This window comes from Orbicella faveolata, unplaced genomic scaffold, assembly GCF_042242905.1.
Source record: "Orbicella faveolata isolate gen_17 unplaced genomic scaffold, um_ofav_v1 contig_25, whole genome shotgun sequence".
In the NCBI taxonomy this organism is placed as follows: Eukaryota; Metazoa; Cnidaria; class Anthozoa; order Scleractinia; family Merulinidae; genus Orbicella; species Orbicella faveolata.
Genome location: NW_028301553.1, coordinates 12,264,083 through 12,291,836, shown reverse-complemented (window position 1 = coordinate 12,291,836; position 27,754 = coordinate 12,264,083). Strand labels below are relative to the sequence as shown.

Here is a 27,754-nt window from a genome sequence, read left to right as displayed (position 1 = left end):
TACAGAAAAAAAACCAGTGCCTGTAGTCGTTGGAAGACCTCCATGCAGACTGGTCTCCAGACGACTCCCGCCAGAAAATTGAAAGACGCGACGGATCTGGCGGATGATTGCGAAAGCAATGACCAACTTCCCTTCATGAATATTCAAAGCGTCAGCTCTGTTTTAGTTGCTTTGTCGATTTCTTTCATTAGTTTCTACGCAATTTACCTTGCGCTTGCAAGTCGCCCGTAATATAGCTTTCCCAAAACTACTGGGCGATAGCCTGCGGTGCAGACGTATTTTGGGCTTGCAAGCGCACTTTTTCGTATTAGACTGCTATCTTGGATTCGTTTACTATGGATGGTTGGGGCGAGGGAAAGTTTGCCCAGGGAGTATGCAAAGATCGTTGCTTTCATGGGGCTAATTAAGAGCATTGATTTCGGAGGGGTCTCTTGCTAACTCTGGAAGGCTCTGTCGTAAAATTCCGAGGGATTGCCACTTTCAGTAACTGTCTGGTGAGAAAAAGGTTTTGGCCATTATCAACTAGGAGGTAAAAGGTTCAATTCAGTCAACATCGCAGATATGAAATTGCCTTTAATGACAAAACGTTTCGAAAGTAGAAATCCACCTTCTGAACAGTTCAATGAACTAAGCTTACGTTTCATCCTCAAAAGATTGCCTAAAGTGTTAACGTTACGAAGGGTTTTGAAAAATCTGTGCTACTCAGATGGCAAATGGAAAGCTAAGCGCGGATACCAACAAAGTTGGTTTCACAGGGTTCACACAGAACTCCACTAAAATTCGATTACCTTTGATGCCGATCACAAAGGTTCCTAACCTCTACAATCCGTTAATTTCTAACCATAAACCTAAATCAATCCGTAAGCATGCTATTTTCCCAAAACTTCCCGAAATTTCTCATCAAGGCAATGAGAGCTATTTTCCTATTCGACAACTTATCGATAACCATGTGAACCCCGTCTGGGCGTTAAAATACACTGAATTAAAAATTTATTTCTAGCCACCGCGAAAAATTAGCGTTTTTAACCGTTGTTCTCAGTGCTGTGATGATATGGGAATATCAATCCGAAACTGGCTGACCTTTTCACATTTAAATCAGGTACTAAAACCTTTATATTCAGTAATCATTATTCAATTGTTCAAATTTCAACTGTAGCATCACCGTAAAGTGAAATGGCTTACAAGATTCTTTATTGCTAAGAATTCCGGCAGAATTATATGCAATACATCCATGACCTATGTAAAACTATTGAAAGTGGAAAGCAAACAATGTTTTAACCATGGTAGTTGTTGCTGTTGTTGTTGTTACCACTACTATCCTTGTTTCAACTGTTGCTGCTGCTGTCGTTTGTTGTTTTTATTATTAGTTGTTGTTACTGCTGGCAATGTTGTTTTTGGTTGCTCCTGCTGTTGTTGTTGATGCTGTTGTTGTTGTTGTTGTTATTGTTGTTGTTGTTGTTGCTGCTTCTGTTGTTGTTGCTGCTTCTGTTGTTGTTGCTGTTTATTGCTTCTGCTGCTTATGTGGATGGTGCTGCTGTTTGTCTTGTGTCTCTGCTGCTGTTGCTGCTGCTGCTTCTGTAATGCTTCTATTGTTGTTACTGCTGAGGTTGCTCTTGCTGTTTATTATCGTTGTTATTATTGTTGTTATTGCTTTTGATGATGATGATGATGACGATGATGATGACGACACTACCATTTATTACAACACCAAAAGTGTGTTGATAACACATGCTAAGTGTTTCAATAGCTAAGTGTTTCTATACATCATGCTTACACGCTTTCTAAACCCTAAATTGCGTTACGGGAAAATATATTCCAAGAATTTGGCAAAATTATTTCAAATTTTCACTGACATTTAAGTCACTTTCGTAATTGAGAAGAAAATTAAATTACACTTCTGCTTATCTAGGAATATGTGAAATAATGATTCCAAAGGTACTTGAACTGCTTTGTTTACCATCTAAAAAAGACTACACAGGATGCTAAGCTAAAGCCACAATGAAAAACGTATCAAAAGACGGATTCGGCTAGCGTGTTACCACCCAGTTGAAGTGATGTGATAATTCATTTGGGAGATTACAATTATTGTTCTATTTCTACATGCTACACTTGCGTGTGACAAATTGAACAATTGTAACCTTCCAAATGAATCATAACGTGGTCTGAATTGAGCGGCAACAAGGACGTAAAAATGTTAGCCGAATCCGTCTATCGAACAGAAACTTTATCTGTAGTATTTGTTCTTCTAAAATCCGACTACGCCCTGCAGATCAATTCTTCAAATATACAATAACGACGAAACACGCTTTATATTGTTACAAAATTACTACACAAGAAATCAAACTGTGCACTTCGAAAAGTATTTGCATTGTGCTAAATCGGAATACAAATGTATTTTTTTTCTTCCATGTTCACGAGTGTTAAAAACACAAACAAAAAAAAAAGCAATATTAAACTGGTATCACACCACAATTCATTAATATTCAGTCATACAGTTTCAGGAATTCGTTATTATAGATAGAAACCTCTAACAAACCCCGAATCATCAAAATTTTGGATTCAACCTTTTACAACTTTTAGTTTGCACAGTGATTGTTAAAATACCTACAGTTATTAAATACGCATTACTAACAGAACTACTGATTTTTTTCCTGGCTAAATAAAATGGATTTACCCATTTTGAATTTTCACTGAGAAAAAGTAAACCTATATAATAATTAGTGATACAAATAACAGCGAGGACTTCGTGGCCTTAAAGGTAACACGCGCAGAAGCCTGAATCTTCTGGTGCCATTGAAGTCTGCTAAAAATTGTGGTTTAGTAATAGGTCTCTTTGTCCAGCCAGCCTGAAAAAATAAGGAAAGGAATGGGTTTTCAATTCACAATCAAAAGAAAGTGTAAGCACTTTGTTTTACTGTTTTACTATTTCATATACAAGTACTGAAAAATTTAGAGGAAAAGTCTCGTTAAACGATTACGATTGTTGATGAAGTTGCCATTGTTACTAATTCTTAAACTCATAAATAATTAATGATTTAAAACAAAGGAAATCATGGGCGTGACGGTGTTTGGTTTCCAAAGACCTCGAAGTTCGTCAAAAATACTCCGTTGCGCGTCGTTTTTTCAACCCTCTTATCGGTGTTTAGAAATGTAGTCAAACACAGTCTTTCGTGTTTGATAGATTACTTCACGAACTTGACATATTTAAGTAAAGGTGTAGAGCGGTTTCACTCCCGTGGCAAGCAGCCAAGCAAAATACATTGGAAGAGAAGAAAGTGTTTCCATAAGAAGAGAGTTCAACTCCCACGGGATTGGTTTGTGGACATCAATGTGGCTGCCGTGACCTCATTTACTTAATTCTCGAACATCTTTTAGTAAACGTATACAAGGACTGTTTGATTTCACGATACTTACATCCTGGATATCTACGCAGAATATAGCGGCGAATCTCATCATAGATCCAAATAACCAAACTAAAGGGCATGGCTGGGAACCACCACTGCCAACTGAAACGGGAAACAAATTCAAGACTTTAGAAAAGGACACGCTAAAAGACGGTGTAAATCTAGTTTACTTTCACGAGCAGACCCCATCCCGTTGTGAACTCACAACATGACTCGAATGAACGATCCCAATTCTGAAAAGTGGTGACACTAACTTCTCACTTTAAACTTTTCTCAAATTAAAGCACCCTCCCTACACAACCACTACCTTCCTTTACTGGAGTCAGCATTGTAGTTTTATCCTGTTGTGGGAAGGAGGTTTCAAAGCGCACTTTTTGAGATTTCAACAAGAAAATGACCAAGGTGATACTTACGCTAAAGGATACATGCGAAGTCCGTTGGACATGCCCGGGGTGTAACTCAGCAACGCAGCTAATGCGGTCTCAAACACAAGACCGAAGTTCAAGAACCAATTGCTGGAAATAACGTGAGGAGAGCACGGTGAGTGTGATAATAACCCAGACGTAGAGGGCAGTTTTCTACGATACAATAGACTACCGGAAGTCGGCTGCTCTCTCGAAATCGGGTAAGGATTATGAGACGAGACGTTTCAGACGAGAGGGAATTGGGACGAGACATGGGCCCCTGCACTCGCCCCAGCCCCTTTGCGTCCACAACGCTCTTTTACGTTCGTGTTCACGAAGAAACACTCGTCTGAGCCAAGAGGGAAGACCGGCTGCCGGCAGGCTAACAATACATTAAATACATGAGTCGAGTACTGCATCACTGTCGCAAGCAGCAGCTAGAATACATGCAGGTCATAACGATAAATATCTTTAAAAAAAGGTTGGTGCTGAAGAGTAACAAAAAACGGCAACAAATCCTTGTAAAAAAAACGTTGAGAAAAACAAAGAAAGCACGCTTTTTAGGAACATGGTTCAAAATCCAATTTCTCCCCTTTATATCCACACACTGAAAAGCCGGCAAGTGATGAAAATATATTAAAACATCAACTGGAAGAAAGATACCACTGCCTTGTGTTGTGTCACCAAATTCTCAAAACAAGCTAAAAAAAAGTGTGGATACCAGTTGAGAGAAAATGAACTATGAGCTTGGTACAAACGAGAAACAATTTCTGGATGTCACAAGAAAAGTGGTCAAATGACAACATTCTATAACTTGAAAGCTAGAACAAGCAAACACAGGAGATAGCAAGTAGTATGACATACTTCATTCCTTGTGTGAAGAGCGAGTTTCTCCTGGTTTTACAAATGATCAGATCAGCCCATTGCACAATCACAATACTGACGAAAAATGCAGTGTGGCAGGTGTACTCCAGGATTTTACGTTGATTGAAAGTCTGCAAGAAAGGACAAATTTATACATTGGCAAGGTCACCAGTCAGAAACCATTTCATCTACACGTCATTGAGGCGCTTTATCAAACAACGACGGCAAAGGCAACGCGAGAGTGTCACCAAACAAAAGGTTTAATTAGCAGCACAATGGATATGCACGTGCGTTATAAATCTTTGTTCATTTCTTAGCCGTTCTCTGCAAACAACAGCATAAGTAAACAGTAAATAAGCGACCAAGTTCTTCGTATTTTGAAGTCTAGAAAACATGAACCACGACAGCTAATCTTACGTATTTCCATTGAAATTGAATGCTGTCATTGTATATTTAGCCTGAGCAAGTTTTTAGACCGATAGGTACACGGACGGATCAATGAACTAGCAAAAAAACGAAGGTAATATAAATTCATTTTTGAATAGGCGTTCTCGTTGTTAAAGTACCCTAGTCAGCCTCCGCCATTTGCGATGCTATCGACATTATTGATATTGCAGGGTGAAGCGAAATCCTATTGCTTTACTATAAGCTGTGTTCCTGAGAGTGTGGTTAATTATCTTCAGTTGTTTCACAGTGATTTCCTTCGTTTCGACATGGAAGAGTGAGTGAAGCCTTGGAGCCGACTGGCCCATAGCTGCAGGAGCTTATCCCGGTTTCTATAGCATGAGGCAGCTAGGAGTATTTCTCCTCCCTCTTCCTTTCGACATGCTCCAAATAAAATATAATAGCCAAACTCTCGCACGTAAAAAACAAAAAAAAACAAAAGTGGGACTGACCAGGGCTCTTTAAGGCTCCCTATTTTCCACTATAACACTGACTTAGACTTACCCATTCCTGTCCATAGTAATCTTGTAAATCATTAATTGACTTGTTATCCCATGGTTTTCTCAGGCCAAACAGCATTCTGGGAATAAATCCATTCTCTGCCATGATTACAAAGTACACAAAGAAGCCAGCTGTGGCCTGAAAACCAACAGGAAATAATGAACATGGGATAAGCACCACTTACAGCATACATGTACAAAATCGTGATTTTAAAAAATGAGTTCCCATTTCATTTAGCATTGACATTGACTGACTGATTTTGACCGACACAAACAAACACCATTACACACATGTTATGATCAACTTTCCAAACATTTGTGATCATTCAATTGGGTAAGGGTGCTTCTGAAAAGAATTCTTGTTGGTAGCTGACGTTTCAACAACCTGAGTGGATGGAAACTTCAGAGCTGGGTGAAAACTGTTCTCAATGGTGCTAGAAGCCCGGTTGGTTGAACCTTGATGATATTGGATGTAAAGTTGTTTAAAGTTTATCTGCAGGGATTGGTCAGATGATGACAAACAGTTTTTACAGTTTCTTCTTGACTCTGAACATGACTTCTGCTCAGGTTGACGAGGTCAGTCACTGACAACAGTTCTTGCAAGAACTACATGTACCTCAAACCAGACAATTACACTAGATGAACTAGTGATTCCAACACTGACAATTCCACCTTGAAATATCAAAATGGAACTTTGCAAACAGCAAATAATACTCCAATCTCACTCGAGGGAAAACAACTATTTGCTTACCTGAATCATGCCAATTTGACCATAGGCCATGGCAATCAGCCTGACAATCAAATCAACAAGAAGTTCATTAGTATAGGTATTTACATGCTGCACTTACAGTGCAAATCTAAATATACTGTGAACTCTATTGTTATTGCATGTGTTGCAAGGGCAAGTCAAACAGATACAAGTTAAATAGTAATCTGCAAGCTGTAGTGACAGTTAGCTTTGTGGCTTGTGGTTTGATCTACTATCTGATTGGTCACCGCACAAATGTTCACAGTTTCCAGATTCACATGGTAAATGCAGGTCTAGTGCATTTTAAGACTGGTGTTTGTTATTTTGTCAAAGTCAGAGAAGATTTTTCCATCGTACTTCTTGTCTGCTGTGTCAGAAGGAAGGCAGCATGGTGTTCTCATCACTTGTCAGGCGAGAAAATCCATGACACTTCATCATAGACAGACATGTCAACACACATGCGCACTTACATGAACACTTGCCAAACTCTGAAATGCTACTCATCAAGCTTGGACTTCACCCCAACTCCAGTACCAGTATAGGAGACTTAAGTTTAGTTATATGACCTAATGTATGTGTAAAATGGGTAATGTTACGAAGATGTACTGCAACACACTGATGATGACCTACACATAAATTAGGGTGGTGCAGTGCAATTCAAACAAACATGATGTGCAGCAATTGCACACAAGTCACTCACCTTTCATTTACAAGTTTGTCATTAATTGGATCACGAGGCTGGCGCTTCATGATGTCTGACTCAGCCTTTTCATAAGCAAGTGAGATGGCAGGAACCTAAGACACACCAAAACATCTATTTGAGCATAATAGAGGAAAAAGAAGAACTTCAAACTATGGTTCTCTTCTATTCACGGGGAGGTAATAGAGGAAACTATGGGTCTGAAAATGCTATGCTGACCTTTTGGAAACCAATCATCAGACTTCAACAAGACTTAATACTAAAACTCTCATAATGTTCAGGTGTGGCACCTTCATTCTATTGAGAGAAGGTTCACATACCATGTCTGTACCCAAGTCAATACACAGAATGGTTACTGTGCCAAGAGGAAGAGGAATGTCCAAAATGATGAACATGAGGAAGGGGCTGATCTCAGGGATGTTACTGGTCAGTGTGTAGGCAATGGACTTCTTCAAGTTGTCGAAGATCAAACGACCTGAAGAAAGAAAGAACCTTTTTGAGCTGCATGGCACTATTCAATACTCAAACCTCAAAACAGCCATTCTGAGCTAACAAGTCAAACAATCTATTGTATGTAAACTAGTTCAAAGTTAAACTGTGTGACCACGTAATTTTAATAATCACAAATTAAGGTTTTTTTCAAATTAATGTACATGAAATCAAAGCATGATTTCATGCACTTCGTCTGACAGACTGAGGCTCTAAGCAATTGACCGTAAAAGAAATTTGACTCAAACAAATATTAACAAACAACTTTTGCATGATAATAAATCCTGTCTGTTGAGTCAGAAGGAAGGCAGCATGGTGTTCTCATCACCTTTCAGATGAGAAAATCCATGACACTTCATCATAGACAGACTTGGTAGTGAACTAAAACAAACCTAAGACTGCATACCATTAACAGATTACAAAGGCACAATCTTTCAAAACTACATCCCCAAAAAACGAAACCTCAACTTGGAAATCAAAACTACATTCATGTAACAATTATTAGGTTAAGATACATACACACCTTCTTCAACTCCAGTGACGATGGAAGCAAAGTTGTCATCCAACAAGATCATGTCTGCTGCCTGTTTGGATACGTCTGAGCCAGCAATGCCCATTGCAACACCTGGCAAAGAAACACAGGACATGAGAATGATAATCCCAGTTTAAATCGAAAGCGAGAGTTTCATGCTAAAGTTGATCAGTTTACACACCAATATCTGCTCTCTTCAAGGCTGGAGAATCGTTGACACCATCTCCAGTCACAGCAACAATGGCACCCTGTCGCTGACAGCCTTCTACAATGATCAACTTCTGCTGTGGAGAAGTTCTGGCAAATACAATCTCTGTGTGGTGGGCCAGAATGTCATCAATGTCTTCTCTAGTCATATCCTATAATAACCACAAATTCAAAGGTTGCTCAACTAAACATATCACTTCCAAGCCACTCTATCTTAATGGAATTGTTCTAGTCAAACCTCAGAATCACTTGAGCAGGAGAAAAACAATGGACCTTATGACAATAGCAGGGATATCGCTGGTTTATTTCTCCAGGGAGAGAGCTTATCACTGGCTGAAATTTTGCAAGACCTTAAAAACCTTAAATCTAAAGGTGCACTGTACCATGCAACCCCTAGTGTAGTGTTAAGGATAGATGACGATGATGATGATGATGAGGATGATAATAATAATGATAATGATGATGATAATGATGACGAGAAGTGACGATGATGACACCTCTGAAAGAGACCTCAGCTTACTTAAGCTTTTGTCATCTATCCTATCAGTGCCTGGGTGGCACAAAGGTCTTCAGCAATTCTTCGCCACTCAATCCAGTGGACAGCAATGTGGCAGACCTCCCCCAAATCTTCTGTTCCAGCTCCTCATCTCCTTCCTTTACAGCCAATCTATCTCATATTTTAACCAAGGTTTGTGTGCTGTAAATTTTTCACTAACCTTCAGCTGTTGTCCATGAACAATGATGGCCTTCGCCTGTCTTGGGTTGACCTCCTCAACTGGAATGTTAAGACGAGTGGCTATGTCCTCTACTGTCTCAGTTCCTGAAATAATAATGCAATCATTTTAAATCTATTTTCCACATTCAGTAATTGCCTTCCAATGTTTATGCACACTTGATAGTCATGTCCAACAGCTTACAATAAGGACCCTTGAGCCATGAACACCTGTCATTTTTTCGCACTTTTTTCAGAGATGAAAGAGCGAAGGCTCTTCTTACAAATGTACAGGATCTGCATTTTTACAGTGTAAAAACATTGAATAATCTTGTTAGTATGAAGAACCCTCATACTATAGTCACTAAAAAAATGTACAAAAAATGTCAAATGTTCACGGTTCAAGTGTCCTGATTGTAATACATGTTGATGTTTTGAGTTATATACTGTAGAATCATTGTATTTCTTTTTCCTGTGAAAAACGATGTGCCAATTTCTGGTGTTGCTGTAGGTTCACTGACCTTTAACCAATGACAAAAGCTTAAATTGGTACAGTTGACAGATTCTGCAATTCTGATTTTTTTTTTTTTTTGCAGTAACTGCACAAATTCTGCCGCACTCATTGGTCATTTTCATTCTCAATAAGCGGACAGACACATTATTTATAATTTATGTAATGTGTTAACGAGCAAGAGTGGACAATTTGACAGTTTGTTAACCTAAAAACTAAATTGTTCTCAGTTTTTGATGGGTCTGTCCTGTTACTGACAATGAATTTCATCATAACATTGTCAATGTAGTCTACGGATCCACTTGGCTATCGCCTCGTGGATCAACAGCTACTTTGACAATATTATGACAAAATTCATGATCAATGTTACAAACTCGTAACTACAGTCGTAAATTTGTGAATTTGCTTATTGATCTATCGAAAAACATATCCGCTGCAAAAATGACACATGTCGTAACATATATACAATTAATTTGATCATAATATAAAACCTGGAAAATCAAGTTGAAATCAAGTATGATCTGCACAAACAAAACCAAAACTTTGAGACTAAATGTTACATAACAATTATTGTCACACGTGACTGTTCGTGACAATCAATAACAGGACAGACTCATGAAAAACTAGTGTCAATTTGTTAAACTGACCAATAAATGAAATCTAACTGTAACTGGCTAGACCTCTGGGCAGGAATGTAACCAGTGGAGACAAACGTTGTGCAATGTGTAGTCTACAAAACAGCTGGGATGAAGACTAGCCCTTAGAACACCAACCCTCAAGTAGGAGAGTCACTTAGGGCAGGCTACAAACTTATTTCTCCTGCTGAAAGAGGACTTAAATTCAGCTGCAATTTTACATGAAGACAAAAAATTCAGTAACCTTTGCAGCTGCCAAGGCCAGAAAAGCAGGCTGGGCTCGCTAATGAGGCGGGTTAGAGTTTTCTTAACTACATCCCTGCTCAAGCAATGATATCTTCAGATCATAATCTCAAGACACTATTCCTTACATGATAAAAATATCTTCTACATGTAGTAAGTATTTCTCTCTATGGTGGACAATAATATTGTATAGTCACTGACAAGCAAATTACGTTTTCAACTCCATTGGAAATGTAGAAAATATCATTTAAGGCATAACTCTTTTTCACCTTCTGAAATGATTCCAACTCCTTTAGCAATGGCCTTAGCTGTGATTGGATGATCACCAGTGACCATGATAACTTTGATTCCTGCACTACGGCATTTGCTTACAGCATCAGGAACAGCAGCACGAGGAGGATCAATCATGGACATGAGACCAACAAAGCACAAGTTTTCAAGTGGGAAATTAGGAGGCTGTAAACAAACAGACATTTTATCTTTCAGTACATGGTAAATGGTCTCTCCAACCTCCACCTGCCCACTGTAGAAAACTTCTCATGAGAACAATTTATATATTTAGTAGCCTTTTGCTCCCCATTAAAGAAATCTTAAGAATATTTTTAATTAATAACATTACTCAGTAATTTGCTCGTCATCAAAGAAGGTATTAAGTATGGCATTTATCAGTGTCTTCATTCAACACAACATCAATAGCAGTGCAACAAAAAAACAAGAAATTCCACAAGGGGTGCAAAATTACTGCCAGCAGTCTTCCAGTTAAGAATTGGTCTGCTAGGAGTCTTATTACTAACTCAACAACATGACGAGGCAGAAATTATGTTTATTTGCTTATGAATAACTGTTTTAAAGTTGATGCAAGTCTGAATTTAGCAACTGCACATGAAGATTTCTTTCTTCTTGTGTTAGTCTTTGCCTTACAAGTAGCAGAGGACCCAAGTATCCAGGTGTCTGCGCTATTGGTAAATAAACAAGCTCACAGGATTAAGTTCCTTGCTTTTCAACTGCTGAGAACTCTTTCACTTGTACATAATTCATTATATGCATGGTGGCAAGCAAAACTTTAACATTTAAACTTGGCACAAGATAGAATGTACTCACCTCATCTGTAACAAACTCAAAACCTGGCGGGAACTCTTCCAAGGGCAAAAAGAAATGGCAGAAACCAAGAACACGTTCACCCATGCCTCCCAGCTCAAGGTAAGCAGTATTAAAAGCTTCCTGCATCTTCTCGTCAAGCTCCTTTTCTTCACCGTTGAATAGGATGGTTGAGCAGCGATCAAGGATTCTTTCAGGGGCACCCTTCATCACAAGAATATAGCGCTTGTCGTCAGGATCAGGATTCTCATGGATTGAGACTTGGTACTTGTTAGTGGAGTTAAATGGAATCTCAGCAACCTTATTGTGTTTTTCTCTAATTTCTTTCACGCTTCCCTCTGACAATTCAATGTACTTCATCAAGGCTGATTCCGATGCATCTCCTGAACAGTCCCTGTTCAAACATACCAAATTAATTGTCAATCACCTGATGGCCCACTCAAGAGTGTGCAGTTTCAAAATAATACACACAAAATTTAGCTCTGCATTCATTTTGCACAATGATTACAATACATGTATGAACACACAGAACGAACATGAACATGAATAAATCAACTTGCTAGGGTAAATGGCAATAGCCCTTTTTCACAGTTAGCTTAAAATAATTATTATGAATTGTCATTAAAATGCAATCTAACTTGGATTTGAAGCAATTTTGGCAGAAACTGCCCAAAATTGCACGCATCCACGTTGGATTTTCACTGTTTGTAATGAGTGGGGTGAATAGGGTTTCAGATTGATGGATGTGGCCTTAAAAAGCGCACGGATTATGGATTTTTGCAGTAAATTGAGTGGATTCGCGGATTTTGAAAACAGAGTGGATCGAGGATCTGTAGCTGTAAATTATGGCACGGATTCCAGATTGTGCCTGTATTGATGTTCAGATCTTGGGTCCTAAACAAAATTTGGATCATAGATCTTTCTTCAACCTTAAGCTCAGGTGTGAGACTGTTATAGGAATTGCACTATGTTATAGCCATCAAGTATGCTGCTTTCTTTACTATTTGTGTGAAATTAACAATGGCATTCACATTTACCAGTTTACTTTTGAACTTTTATACTTCTGTTTCTGGATGTGATTGTGGTTTCAGATTTGAACAAAAATATTGGCAGATCGACAGATTTGGTGCAAAAAAGGCACTAACTGGCGGATTTGCATAGCCCTATTCACCCCCTCCCCCTCTCCGTAATGAACTGTGAAAGGGGCTTTTCCATGAAATTGTACCTCTTTAAGATTGGGATATGATCCTGGTCTGCTTTAAACACAGCTCTGTTGCACAGCGCAGCAATACGAGCCAGAGCTTTCCATGTATCTGATGTCTGCAACAAAAAAAAAGATGACAAATTAAGTTGCCACAGCCATCAAATCTCAGTAACATTGAGAAAACCAGCCAAGAAACTCATGAGCCATTCTTAATTTATTACATGTACATGTCTCATGCTCACCGTGACCTTTGAAAGTCTGCATTTCATAACTAGGAGTCGAGCAATATAACACAACTTACCATAAATCCAAGAATGATCTTAAATAAATAAATATCTTAATTTAGCACTCTTTCATTTGGGCTTTTCAGGGTCAGCAGAAACAAACGATGAAACAAATAAAATGTAAATGAACATAACATGGTTAAAAATCCCAACTGGCTGGAGGCATGCAGACCAGTTGGCTCTTTAAAAGACTGGCCAAGAACTGAAGAGAACTTGAGACTACTGAGAAAAGCACCAGCTAGTGGTCAGAACAGGACTTGAATCTGTGATCTCCTAATTTCAATTCCAGTGCCCTAGCCACTAAGCCACCCAACAATAATTACAACTTGTGAAATTCATCTTCTACACAATGTATTTTCACAAAAGGATGGGGTCACACAACAACCCAAGACCTGTTGGTGAATAAATCATAAGCTAGAGCACTTTACCACCAAGAACACAGAGTGCATCTCACCTTACTGTGCGACACTCCTGACTGGTCTTCGGTTGTGTCAGCTTCAATCGTTACATTATCGAACCACATATGAGCTAAAAATGTAACAACATTACACCAAGTGATTGACTATCCAACAAACTGATGTACATGTACCTTTTACAAGGCTGTCAATAAGTTTTGATTCATGTGTAGCCTTAACTTCACACCCATGACAAACTAGTTACTCAATGGGTGAATTCATCTACAGAGTATAGGCAAGTTTAGCAATAACATCAAAGGCCCATTAAACATACTCAGCCATAAAAGGTGTAATGATAACAGCCCTTAATGACAGCCTTGCTTTTGAAAGTATTAGTAAGAATCAATACTCTTTACATCCTGCAAAACATGCCATTATTTAATAATTCTTGACATGGTGCGTGGAGAAGTGAAAGGTATATACATTGTAAATCAGCAATAGCAAGCATTTTCTTACCCACTGTCATTCTGTTTTGCGTTAAAGTTCCAGTCTTGTCAGAACAAATGGTTGATGTACTTCCAAGAGTTTCTACAGCCTCAAGATTCTTTACCAAGCAGTTCTTGGAAGCCATTCTCTTGGCAGTAAGTGTCAAACATACCTTCGCAAAAAAGAACAGAACACATTCAGCAAAATGAGTAAAACCTGGGACAATCAAGAGACTAGTTGGTGTACTTACATTTGCTACTGTTGGGTTTATTTTAAACTACAGAAAGCTAAGGAGAGTGCAAACTGAAAACATATAAGTAAAGAATCTTAACAGGTGAGAAACTAGCTACTGTATACATGTACATATGCATGAATTGAACTCAGAACTGCAATGCAACAAATTTAGCTACAGAGTGTTTTAATAGTGAACAAAGGGGAAGACTTAAACATAAGAAGTACAAACTTCAAATAAAGCAGGTCATGTCTTTCCCCTCTAAGATTATGTTGTATGATAATTATTTCATGCCCTGAATGGCAATATCACCTTTTGAGTTTACAAGCACAGGATTCGGCCGCAAAATTTTGAGTTTTTCTTGTAACCTTTTCTTTCTACTGATTTGTAAGATGTAAATGTTACACTTAGCATTGAAAATACATGAAATTTTCATGTTGGAAGACACTCATCAGAGTGATCAAACTTACAAGGAGAGCTTCAATATGTACTCACTGTGACAGTAGCAAGAAGCCCCTCTGGTACGTTAGCCACAATGATACCGATTAAGAAGATGACAGCCTCAAGCCAGTGATATTTCAGGATGAAAGCAATGATGAAAAACGTGACTCCAAGGAAAACAGCCACACCCGTAATAAGGTGAATGAAATGTTCAATTTCAATGGCAATTGGAGTCTTGTCACTTCCAAGACCACTGGCCAAGTTAGCGATACGTCCCATAACGGTGTTATCACCAGTCTGAACAGCGATACCCATGCAGTTCCCTTCCAGTCCATTTGTTGAGAAGAAAGTCAGGTTCCTTGTCTCCAGGGGATTCTCATTTGTACAGTCGGGTCCTCTGCTCTGTGGCTCAGATTCACCAGTAAGGGAAGAGTTGTCTACCTGCAATGCAAAATAACAATATGTAAATTATTGACAGAGATCGGTCAACTCTCCCATTTGATGGTAAAAACTCTCTTAAGTGAAAAAGGGTGTAGTGACAGCATTTCATTTACATACTCAATCAAAGTCATAGCCTATGAGAGGTCAAATGAAAATCCTTATTAATACCAGATTCAACACCTATGCCAACTCTCCTGAATTATCTGGCAGTCTCCCGAATACAGACTGAATCTCCCGGTCTCCAGTACAGGTTCATCCATTCACAAAAAAGAATTTAACCTTGAATTCTCCTGACCAACTGTCCACAGAGTGGTGTATGTTAAGAGCTAATTATGACTGTGACCGAACCTCTGCTTATAGACATTGACCCACTGGATACCTAATACTATGTCTGCTACATGTATTACGACGTCAATACAGTGTTTGTGTCCATCTGTGACTCTGCAGCAGGACTGAGATAAGGTGTAGGAGAGAGGAAAGAAAGAGAGATGACAATAGTCATTAAAAACTGGATGATTGGATAACACAATTTGAGAATTTTCATTGGCTTAGCCATGATGGGTTATGAGCCATTATACCATGCTCTACGAATGTGGTAAGCACAAACATCATTTTTTTGGTGCATTTTATTTTTAGTTTAGTTTAGTTTTCTATATTTTGAGGGCATTTTTAATAAAACAGTTATTCCAATCACACTTGCTGGATTTGAGATGATTATCGTCAACTTGGCACAACGCACCTCATTAGCTATCTATCACTTCATGTCCAATGCGTGCTACAGTTGTAGTGGAATAATTGTTAATTAAAGGGTTGTGGCTAAGAAACAACCTCAGTTAATTTAATCAAGCTGCATTACATGTAGATGCCAATGGTGTTTGTCTGCTACGTGTAGGTTAAAGTTTTTCCTGCCAATAAAGTTCACATGCAGTCAGACCTACAGCTACCACTAAGTTATACCTGCAAACTAAACAGTCCTGTTGTTCAAGAAAAACTTGATTGTCTCAAAAAAAATACATTCTCCTTATTCTCTTCTCTTAACACAAAATTGTGGCAAAGTGAATTTCAAAGAAATCCTTTCCAGTAGAATTGTTCATTACCTTGAAACCTCTGGCTTCCACTACTCTCAGATCAGCAGGTACTCTGTCGCCACCCTTGACAAAAATAATATCACCGACAACAACTTGTTCTGCATTGATTGTGTGTCTTTCACCACCACGCAAGACGTGCGCCTCTTGTGGAACCAGATTCTTGAAGCTCTCCATGATGCGAGAACTCTTGGCTTCCTGAGGTTGTCAAAGATAAATATCACATTTTGAACAGTCGTTCTTGAAACAATAACAAAGCAAATTAAAATTACTAATAAATACTTCACTAACTACTTTACTTTTAGGATACAGAACTGGGAAGCGTCAGTACACACAAGAGAACCCAGGACCTTAACTGAAACTGTTCCTTAACCCTATTCCATACTACAGGGTTCATACCCTTTTTCAAAAACAAATTTCCAGGACTTTTCCAGGACTCACATTGATTTTTCCAGGACTCTAAAATTCACATTAACCCTTTCACTCCCAAGATCTCAATGCTAATTCTTCTTACTGTCTGCCATACATTTCATATTTTCACTTGAGTTTAACAGATTTCCAGAACTTTCAAGGACCAGGAGCCCTTTTCCAGGACTTTCCAGTCCTGGAAAATGCCACAGTAAAATTCCAGGACTTTCCAGGTTTTCCAGGATCTGTACAAACCCTGATACTACTTCCCTGATACTACTTATTTCAAATCAAATTAAAATCACATTGTTTGCAACTCAAGACTTAATACCAATTTCAAAGAGCGTTCTTAATCCACATACCTGATAATAAGAGAAGATTCCAGTAACAAGGACAACAGCAGACAACACAATTCCAAGGTACAACTGAAAAACAAGGGAAAAGAAAGTTTTTAATCCCGCGAGTGCCACACCATTGTGCATGCTATGTGCCACACCATTTTCCCTGAAAATCGGTGTCTAGTTAAAAGCAACTGATAGATTGAAGCTTTCTCATTTAAACCACACTTGTAAACATTTTCTGAAAGGTCATAGCTGTCTAGTTTCAATGCGGTTAATTCCTCAGTGGTTGATGTAAATTATTTGATATCCATATGACATCACAGCAGTGGGAAATTAAAAACCTCCTACAAATCTCAGGAGCCGATAAAAGTTGTTTCCGGTCTGCTGGGAGTTTATAATAACTAAATCTCTCACAATGTTGATGCACTCAGTATGTCACATGGAAACCTGAGGGGTAAAAATTTTGATATACTCCTGATGTACTAAATACGTCATATACATATAGGCACTCAAGGGGTTAATGAAACAAAGATGCCATACATAAGTCATACAAAGGCCTAAATTTCCCACAAATCCAGAGAGAAGCTGGTAGCATGTCCATCGATGTTTTCGTGTACTTTACTTGCCTTAAAACTAGTACCAAAGTCTGTCACACGAATTTAGTCATAAGTACATACATTATCTTTCGGTGGCTCTTCCTCTGTAGCTATTAGAATGCCGTAGGCAAAGAAACAGAGAATAGCTCCAATCCACAGCAACATGGCAAAGCCACCAAACAACTGCCGACAAAACTTCACCCATTCAGGGGTTGTAGGTGGAGGGGTCAGTGCATTTGGACCATCCCGCCTAAGAACTTCCTCAGCTTTTTCTTTTGTTAGACCCTGTAGAAGACACAGTTTAACTCCTTAATGTGCTATTTATTAACCTAATAATGAAATGTTTTTTGTAAAAAAAATTCTCCGGATATCAAAACTACATCTCCCAAATAACAAAAGTGCTAAATCTAAGTCAAAATTCTGAAGAGAAGTCTGATAAATATGATTGAAACTTGGTACTCAAACCATCCACCATTACCCAAATTAGAAAACTCTGAATTTGAAAGGAGTATTGGGTAGAAAACAGAGCCATTGTCATAGTCACAACAAAAAACCCCTAGAAAACACTGCTAAGTTAGTATGCAGAGTGGAAGAACGAGCACTTTTCATTCTTTGCTGTACTCACATGTTGTGATTATGACATCATGGACAAACCTGCCATCATGATTTTGTGGGCTCTTTAGGTTTGTTGTTCAAGCAATGATGGACAAATTGTTTACAGTTTTGTAACGCTTGTTTTAGGGAACTACATTGCCAGGTTGGAAAAACGTACACTGATTATAAAAAATTAAGTTCTTATTTTAAAATTACATGTAAATTATATGTAAGAAAAACAAACGGGGAAATAAATACAAAATTTTAGTCACAGTAAGACTGAAACTAAACAAAATTAATAGCATTTTATTACAGGGTATCAATAAGTATAAAGTGAAAAATATCAGGAACCCTGCAGTGAAGCAAAAAGGTTCTGAAGTAAAATAGCCCACCAACTATGAAAATTTTTTCCACAAGTTTCTGAAAGCACAGCAGCTTGTTCTTAATATGTTACATTGGGCAACACATTTAGTTGTTTTGGTGTACAGACTGTGTTTATAAATTTAAGATGGCTATTTAAAACAAGTCCAAGGAAAGATTTGTGTTGCTATTCCTATCAAACCTCCAAGGATATACACACAGAACTAAAAACATGGGTTTTTTAACAGGGACAGCAAATGTAGTGAAGATCTTTGTTATGAAATCTTGAGCCACGCAATCTTTTATCACCATATCGTTAGGGTACGATCAAAAGCACAATCACAGATGCAAGTGATGACATTTTTTTTGGTCAGCTACATGTACATATCCACCATTAATATCATGTGCATGTGCCTGTAACTGAATGTGTAAGACATGAACAAGCAAAAATGATAGACAAGGAAAGGATTTGCTGGTTCAGATTGTTAACATTCCTATTATTTGATTAGCAAACTAATACAGTGAAGTCTCTTTACAAACTGTTGACAAAACACTACTGATGCAAGTTGTATATCTATAGTTGCCTTCTAACAAGTTTCCTATTAATCATTTCAATGACCATTTTCGAATACAAAAATGAAATCCTAGAAATGTGTAGAACATGTTAACGATATTTGCATAGCTATTCTCACGAAAGGAAACATGAAAGTTCAAGTACTTGAAACATATCATCTTCAGCTCTTGTTTTTGCTTGCAAATGACACGGCAGGAGCCCATAAAGTGAAGCTTATTTTTAGGAACAGAATGAACCTTACATATACACACATAGATACCCTGGGAATTGCTCGTGAATTCATGGGACCATAAAAGAGAATTCTACAAATATTCATAGAAAATAAACTCAGGCAAATAGTTTGCTCAGGAATTTACACCCCAGAAAACAGATTGAAAGCCTCGAATGTGCCAGTGTTTGGTCATAACATGAACTTGTTCCGATGTTGCTGTAATTTACAATTCGATCCGCACGTCTGTGGAGAAAACGTTCAACCCACAGACTTTGAAACCAGAATCGGAAATCCCATTCAATGATTGGAAATCATGAATAATAGATGAGGTTAATATTATTACTGAAATCCAACGTTTGCTTAAGTTCATGTAAAAACATACATACATGTTTTAATTACGTGTACCGGCTCGCGCGATCGATTCACTCAAGCGAATCGGAAGGAAGCGACGAAATCAACACCGATGTTTAATTTCCGTTCTGGCTGCAAGCCTTGTCAAATTGACTACAGTTCTCGATAGGAATTGACATCCTCTATTACAATCGACGTTTATATCGAAATTGCAATCCTTGCAAATGAAATGTTTAATTTTTGAACATGGACAGCTGATAAGAGATTCAAAATGCAGAAAACAATTAAAAAATGCGAAAGTAGGGACTTGAAATTGAAGGTTGTAAGCAAATGATTACAGTACGATTTGTCAGGTCAAAATCGGACCAAAAGTATAAGCTTCACCTTGTAAACCAATTGATCAAAACGAATCCAGCCATTCATTAACTACCACTTTATCAACCAACAAATTAAACAAGAAACGATCGACGTAGAAAAGTGAAATATGTAGTGAACGAAGGTATTATAAGCGGGGGTGATTCACCACAGCTTTGTGTACATTTTTAATGCCTCGAAACACGACAAAATTTGCATACAGCGTAGTAAAGCCATCGAACCCTTATTTATAGTGGAGTAATTTTCTTACATAGCCGATTTTATTCAAAACGATTTCAAGAATACACAGCTCGTTCAAAGGGGCTGTCATCCTAAGCAATACAATAAAACCACTTTTAAGGGTAAAATGGACAAGTGTGTACACAAGACTGTATTTTCCCTTACCGTTTCTGTGCTGGTTTCTAAACGTCTGCAAACTTCTTCTAAAGAGATCGTATGCCAATCCTACCAAACGAAAACACGAGGATTTCAGTTTCATTTCACTCAGATTAGACCTCAGCAATGAAATGCGCTTCTTACAATTTCTAGTTCCTTCTTCAGGTCTTCGAGGTTTTCCTTCTTTGCCTTCTTCTTGGCCTTAGACTTAGAAAGCTTCGCCGGTTTCTTTGCGCCATCTTTGCCTTTGCCACCATCGTCGACTAAGGGTGTCGTAGCTACCCGGTAGCTCTGGCTTCTACCAAACTAGAAAATATAAGAAATTAAAGCATTAGTCTCTCTCACGAAAGACGAAGAAGTTCTTGAAAATTCAAATGAGTTTACTATACACCTCCTCGTCCAGTTCAGTAACGTCGGCCATTTTGGAACACAACCCTGTGGAAACCCACGTGGATCATTAAAGCGTTAAAATGGCTGTCAATCATAAACCACGTGAGCACTTCATTGGGAAACTACAGCTTGCCCAAACCAACATGGCCGACGCAAAAGGCCCGCAGAAGCATGCTAAAAACTCATTTCAATGCTTTGCAGCCAGCCAAATATCACATTTCTCGATATTTTAGGCAACGAATTAGTTTGGCGCTATCGCTGCGATACTGCCAAGCGAAAAATCACATACCAAAACATTACAAAGTCCACAAAATGGACTCTGATATGTTTAATTTTCGTACGCCCCTCCGGTAACTAAAAAGACACTGAAAAGAATTTGATCACGCCTGGATGTAACCTGGGATCATAAAAATAAAAAGGCTTATAAGATTTCAAAAAAGTGTGACGTTGGAAGAACTATCATTAACTTGATGCTGAAAACTTATATTGCTGCAAAATTCATATTACCTGCCAAAAATATATATTAATATGCATGATTGTTAATCGCATCAAATATACTTTTTATTGTCTTTGAAACTGCATGCTTAAAAAAATTATTGCTTTCTTTACCAACAGGCTCCCTCTTGTCTATGATAAAGGACTTGTGTTTTATGAACACTTAAAAATATTTACGTAAGATGGCACAATGCGATACTGACTTCAAAATGCAACAAGGCTTGGAATATAAACGCTGCCACGGAAACGGTGAAATTATTTGTTTTTGCAGGCCTGAAGCCATATTGAAGTTAAATATAAAATGATTTTCCATGACAGCTGATTTTTTAAATCCCCTTTTAATAAAAAATAAACGTTTAGGCTGTCACGGTTTTCAGTGACGGCTGTCCTGAAGCCGAGCGCCAATACATTTTTAGGTTTTAAGTATTGTGATGGTTAATAAATATAAAGATTGAATCGTATAGTGTTAAGAACATTTATTTTCGTTTCGATATAGCTTTGTGCACTTGTCGTCACGAGGTATAACCAATACATTCAGCCATTTTGAAGCTTATAAAGCATAATTAACGTTATTTATTAATGAGCAGTAAATTTTGCTTGTGGCACTTTGACTTCGTGTAAGTCACATCGCCACGTCTTGTATTCATTGTGACGTTTAATCGACTCCTTAATTTTCTTTAGTTACGGCAGACATTGTGAGAAATAAGGAAATGAGCGAATATCAGATCAATATTTGTCCAAAAGATAAAAATCAATTGTCTATGATTTTAATGTCATGTTGAGCTACACTTTGATGAGGTCACATCAAATCAGCTACGTCATATAAAGCACGTGATGTTCATGTGCTCAACTCACCGGCAAATGTTAATGTACTTGATGAAGTGCGTGATATTTCAATCGCCAGCTAGAAAACTTACAATTAAACTCATTCATAGCTTCTAATAAGATTTCTTTACAGATCTAAACTTTAAAAACAAAAAGCGCTATTTTAGACTTAAGATCTTTCATTAGTTCTGCTAGCTGTAACAGACAACTGGCGAGGTTAGTCGTCGGTGCTAAATACCCCGTGGTGAGCCGGCACCCAAATCGCTCGATCCGGCGCTTTTTTCCGAATTTGCTCTCGTTGACGAACATACCTCTTACTACGTTTAAATCATCTTGCAGTTCGCCGTCAGATCAAGTCGTTAAGAACTTTTACGGGTATCACTAGATTCTTGAACAGATTGCTTTAACGAACTCCCCTCTCAGTAGCGAACCGGCTTCGCCAGCCGGAAACCGTGTACCCCAGACTACATATTCCATCACTAAGAGTTTTAAAAGCATTTTCCAGATTAGACGGTACAAAACTTTACAGAACAACACAGGTATAAAAAAACAACTAGCCAGAGGTACGTTTTCCCAGTGGCATCTGCACAACTAACGCGACATGACCGTTAAAACGCTGAACACCCTCGGACGCCGGCCGAACAACTGAACGGCACTTAACGCCGATCTGAGTAACTATAAATACTTTACCAAGTTCTCTTTTTCCTCCGCGTTTCCCTTCGCCCCCTTTCCACGCGCAGCTTTGCTCATGATCTCTGTTTACCAGCCGTGGAAGCCTGGCAAGACTGAACGGTTGTCAGTTAAACCTCCCGGACGAGAAGCAACAGAGTTCGTCAGTCTTAGTGAGTCGTAGCACGCTTGAACTGGTAAAGACTCTCGATAGACGCAGCTATACCATAAAGTCACTGGGCCTTGGAAAATTACCGGGTCACTGAATACAGTATAAGCAAATGAGCGTTGAAGGCCAATGGTAGAGCAGGTGATTGTGATATTGCCGGTTTGGTTTTTTCGACTTTGTATTTGAACCCAATATGCGTCAATCAAACAATCTATATTATTCCTGTTTTATACAATACTCTGTGTAATTTATTACTACGAATTGGAATTTCTGATGAAGAAACACAATGGAAACTTCGACGTTATATTGACCTCCCACATTCTCTTCGTTACACTAAGTTTGCCGTGGTTTCAAGAAAATGCTCTTGTTTGTTCCTATTTGTTCTAGTGAGCTTTTAAACACGTTGCGCCATGAAAGTGGCTTCTACAGGTTAAGCCGGTGCCGAGTCTTGCCAAGCGAAACAATAAATTCCTTTTAAAGTCGTCAAACTATTTTGCTTTCATGCACCGTTGATCCGAACCTCCAGGCATTTTAAGCAATTATCAGCAAAGTCTTCCAAATGAGCCAGGATAATTCATATTTTGGGAAAACACGCTCTACAAAAGTCTCAAACTTGGGAATTTTGAAACTTATCTTTGAAAGAAATTAGGAGCTCAGTGAGTAAAACATTGGAAAGAATGGCAGATTCGAGAGAATGCTTTGAACCCAAATTAAATTTAACAGTGCTGGGTTATTCATCAATCATGTATGCTAATTTTGCCTAAGTTACCTTGTGTAGCAGAGTGTTATGTAATCATGAGCTTGTCAGCTACAAATCATCTTTAATCCGGACATAAAAAAAGGTACATGAGCACACAATCAACTAAAAAATATCTCATTTATTTTGTCCTACGATCGCAGTTAGTCACAGATCAAAGATGTCGAGTCAGTTCAGCCCATACTAAAAACAACGCAATGAGTTTATGCAAATCAATTGAGCAGCGAAGCCAAAAAGCCCCAAGCTGTTTTATGCTGTGATCCACTGTTTAGGCTGGATGCAATGAGGCCGAGAATCTGGGGTCCCGGAACGGGGATTCCAATTACGAAGTGTCGTAATTAAAGGGATCATGATTCAGAGGTAGGGCACCAAAAAGAGCGAAACCGTCATTGGCCGTTCGTCTCGAAATTGGTGCAATACTGATAATTCACGAGGTTTGCATGCTTGACACTCCAAGTTTACAATATTTTCTAAAGAGATCGAGGGCAATCTTAAACATTTTTATTCACTTGAGATTTTCGCACGCACTTTTCCAATATCCAGCGAAAGTTTTGTTTATTCTACTTTTTACAGAGTGCGTATATGGCGCAAACACGGTGCGAGACTTAAATGGGAAAATATCTATATTCGATCGGTGTAATCAAATTGACAAGTTAACCTCAGAGTATACTCTTATATTTGTAGAGTTTACAACAAATTGCACTCACCGAATCTGGTGTTCCGTCCACTTCATACTGATCTTGTACATACAGCCCACCCAACAACTCCTTGTTTTCGGCCATCGATCTCCGCTGAGGTGAAAAGAAATCAAACAAAAGTAGAGAAAATTCGATTACCTACTTAAACGGGACAGCTGCGGAATGAGATCACAGCATGCCTAATTTATGCAAAAGCGCGAAATCGGTTAATTTATGTTTTATTCATCGAAACAAAAAGCAAATAGACAAATTAATCAATGTTTGACTTTAGGTCGTAGCTCTTTTGAGTTGATCTGACAAGTACATTTGATTACTCTACTATTCAGTGATTAGGAGCTAAGCCAGATAGCTTGATTAACTTGTCTGGCGTGGCGAGAAACTGAGAGAAAGAAAACTAGACTGGAGCGCATGCAAGAAAAAAGAGGGGAACGCTCAATTTTCGCTTCTGAAATTCGCACCTCTTGTGAATTCGGACTTTTAACACTGCTACGAAGGTAAGTTACAAAGACTTATTTCTTTTGAAGCTATTTTTATTTTTATGTAAATTTACACTGCGGTATTTTTCATTTTAACATCTTTTCGCTCAAAATGACAAACCAGAAAGTACAAACTCCAGACTAAAACGATTCCGTGCTTGAGAAGTCCACCTGTGAAGTAAGTCAATTATATAGATCGCCTTCTCCTGACCTTTTACTCAGCATGAACGTCACAGAGCGAATGTTCAGTACTTTAAATAGAAAAACTACTCTGTATATAACACTTAAAACGTAAGCGAAAAATCGTCAGCGGGACGAAATGTCGAGAGCACTCCAGAAATGTTTCCGTAATGAAGGTGATTACGAAGTATTTAATTGAATTAAAAGTTTCATGTTGTTTAATCGCCTTATCGAGCCAACCGGTTTCCACGTGCACAACGAAAACGGTACACGAAGGATACCTGAGTAAGCTAATATACAGTTGCGTGTTTTCACCGGTGTATGGAGCACGTGCAGATGTAAATATTAACTGTTGACCTTGTCATTTTGGGTTTTAAATATAATATCACACGTGACGCTGAATATTGCAGAAAACAATCAACTTGATGATTATGATGGCGTTTACATAGTTAAAAGCAAGGCGTCACGTGACCTTGACACAAGCCTCTTTACTGATGTCGTCAGCTGGCTCGTTAAATACTCGTTCAATTCGTGAAATATTGTCCTTGAGTTTGTAATCTTCAACGAAGAAACAACACTAGCTATTGCACAGTGAATACTTGCAATTTGTGATGTAACAAACCGCGATTCATGAGTGGACTGATTTTGAAGGTTTTCACTAAGGTTATCGGAGATGAGGCTGATAGCAGTAATTGCTTAAGAAGCGGAAAAGTAGCTACAAATGGAATGAAGGCTTTCACAATTACGAAGATAGTGGCATCGACTGTGAGACGCAATTAAGTTCTCGCAAAATATCAACCGCCTATTGAAAATATTGCAAACTTTCTATAACTGAAATAGCGCTGCACGGAAACACTTTCTATCCGAAATCCATGGAATATTCCCTTTCATATATACGGTAAGCCCGGTTACTGATTATTTGATCTTTACGTTTACGACTGGTAACGCTAATAGGCATTGCTCAAGAAACTCCAAACACGATCACTTTCTAAATTTAAATGCTCCGTATCCTTTCCATTATTTTATCTTAAAAGATTTGACTGATTATTTGAACCGTTTTCTTGGCGCCATTTTGGAGTCGAAGGCCTGTTCAATCCACCGACCGACACCTAAATTAAAGGGGTCTTAATATAGTCCGGGACCATTAAATCGGGACCACAAAAACTACCCTCTCTCCGTCCCCCGATGCTCAAGTTTAAACTCGTAGGGCTCCATGGTCAGCGGTTAGCCGTGGTGTCTCAACTCAGCGCTTCTAACATTGTTTGTTTGGTATCAACCTCGTCCCCAGGGCTTTTCCGTTAGAGATTGGAAGGGGCGGGAATCTCTAACGAGAAAGCACTGTGAAATAACGAGGTTGGTTTAGCATTACTTACTGAAATTCTATTTTCACCACGCGCGCATTTTGGCAATCTAAATGAATTTTCTTTCCTTTGAAAAAAAAACAATGTTTGAGGAGTCATTAATGTCTATCAGCTTCGGTAAAATCGCCATTATATCGAGAAACCAGTGAAATTATCTCACAGGCAACTCACGCAGCATTAAAAATTATCCCGCCAGCATTCATGCAGCTTCGTGTTATTTTCCCAGAGGGCAAAAAAAGAAAATACTCGGGAACTCAGCTAGAGGACGATATCTAATGGCGCCGCTGGGCTCCGGAGATGCAAAAGAAAGTGACCCTAAAAATACTCGACATTACTTCAAATAGAAATCTAGTTCCATTTGTCGATCCAAAAATGTCAATTACTCATGGACAAAGACATTCAATTAGTGATAGAACTGGACGATATATGTAGTGATTTTCTCTTCTGTGCACCGCGGTGAATCACACAACCACGGTACGTAGATACACTCGGCAAAATAAATCATATTGTCGGATTATAGATTGAAATTAAGTGCAAATTGCTAACAACATGTCTGATAAAAGGTCTACAACCTTAGTTATCTCGAAAATGCTGTGGGTTTTTTTGTGGTTTGGGACAAACAATAAATAAAACTGTGCGAAGATGGAAATTGAATCTACGTGTGGAAACATATTGAGAATGTTCTGTTTAATGAGATTTCTTCAAAGAGGAGATTCTTTATTCAACAAATGGAACCGGCTTGAACGAACGAAAACTAAATATTAAGTAACTCTGAAAGCTACTCCATTTAATATTAAATTTTCCTTAGTAAGGGAAATTATGCCACGAAATCTCAGTTTTCATTTCGGTTGTCCGATTTTATTTCTATAATTTTCGGTTCGTTAAATCTGAATATAGATTCGTATATCTCTTCAGTGTAAATTTGAACCGCAAATAAACTGAATGATGTATTCTTTTCTGTTAAGCAACAAACAGTCTGAAAACCACTTAAAAAGCTTGCGAATATGCAGAATTTAAATGCATATAGGCCACAACAGTAAATTAAACTAGGATGCTTTGATCAGTTGCGATCGCTTGAATCAGATTGAAGATTGACAACAAGGTATTATAAAATGCTAACTCCTTTTACAACAACAAAAGTTCTTACCGATACACCTCTGCTTACACCAGAGAGACTGTCAGTTACTTTTACCTCGGCTTCCGTTAAAAAGCTTTCTTCATCACAAACCAGACTTAATTACACTCCCATCGCCTCTGCCTCGAAGATATCACCGGCTTAAGTTCCCGAAGATAATTGTTCAGAATCGGGGACCCTTTCATCCATTGCAGCCAGTCACGTCCCTGATTTGTGTTTTCGCAGCTGGCGGTTTGCCACAAAATGCACGCACCTGCTAGTCATCCTACTCTCCCCTCCCTAATACAATTCATGAACATTTAATTTAGTTCCCAGGCACCTCTCGATGGCTACGCTCAAACTCAAGAGGCACAAC

At 38.4% G+C, this 27,754-nt stretch overlaps 1 protein-coding gene across 3 annotated transcripts; it reads right to left on the bottom strand.

The window, feature by feature from the left end:
• Positions 1-555: 555 nt before the first annotated feature.
• On the bottom strand, positions 556-27,567 carry LOC110041071 (sodium/potassium-transporting ATPase subunit alpha-3-like). 3 transcript variants are annotated; one of them, XM_089293134.1, is made up of 24 exons: positions 27,412-27,567; positions 24,257-24,340; positions 20,389-20,550; positions 20,254-20,313; positions 17,486-17,689; positions 16,830-16,892; positions 16,072-16,257; positions 14,588-14,974; positions 13,891-14,032; positions 13,434-13,507; positions 12,717-12,811; positions 11,495-11,885; positions 10,663-10,849; positions 9,009-9,112; positions 8,267-8,444; positions 8,077-8,178; positions 7,385-7,539; positions 7,065-7,159; positions 6,368-6,407; positions 5,621-5,755; positions 4,673-4,803; positions 3,818-3,919; positions 3,415-3,506; positions 556-2,846 (listed from the first exon to the last, which is right to left on the bottom strand). In XM_089293134.1, exons 2-24 carry the CDS (start codon positions 24,329-24,331, stop codon positions 2,818-2,820), a joined length of 3,189 nt encoding a protein of 1,062 aa, XP_089149260.1. In that variant the 5' UTR covers positions 24,332-24,340; positions 27,412-27,567; the 3' UTR covers positions 556-2,817. The 3 variants fall into 3 exon arrangements, with proteins under 3 accessions (XP_089149260.1, XP_089149261.1, XP_020602001.2); XM_089293135.1 differs by lacking the exons at positions 24,257-24,340; positions 27,412-27,567 and adding an exon at positions 22,645-22,890; XM_020746342.2 differs by lacking the exons at positions 24,257-24,340; positions 27,412-27,567 and adding an exon at positions 20,636-20,730.
• Positions 27,568-27,754: the final 187 nt, after the last annotated feature.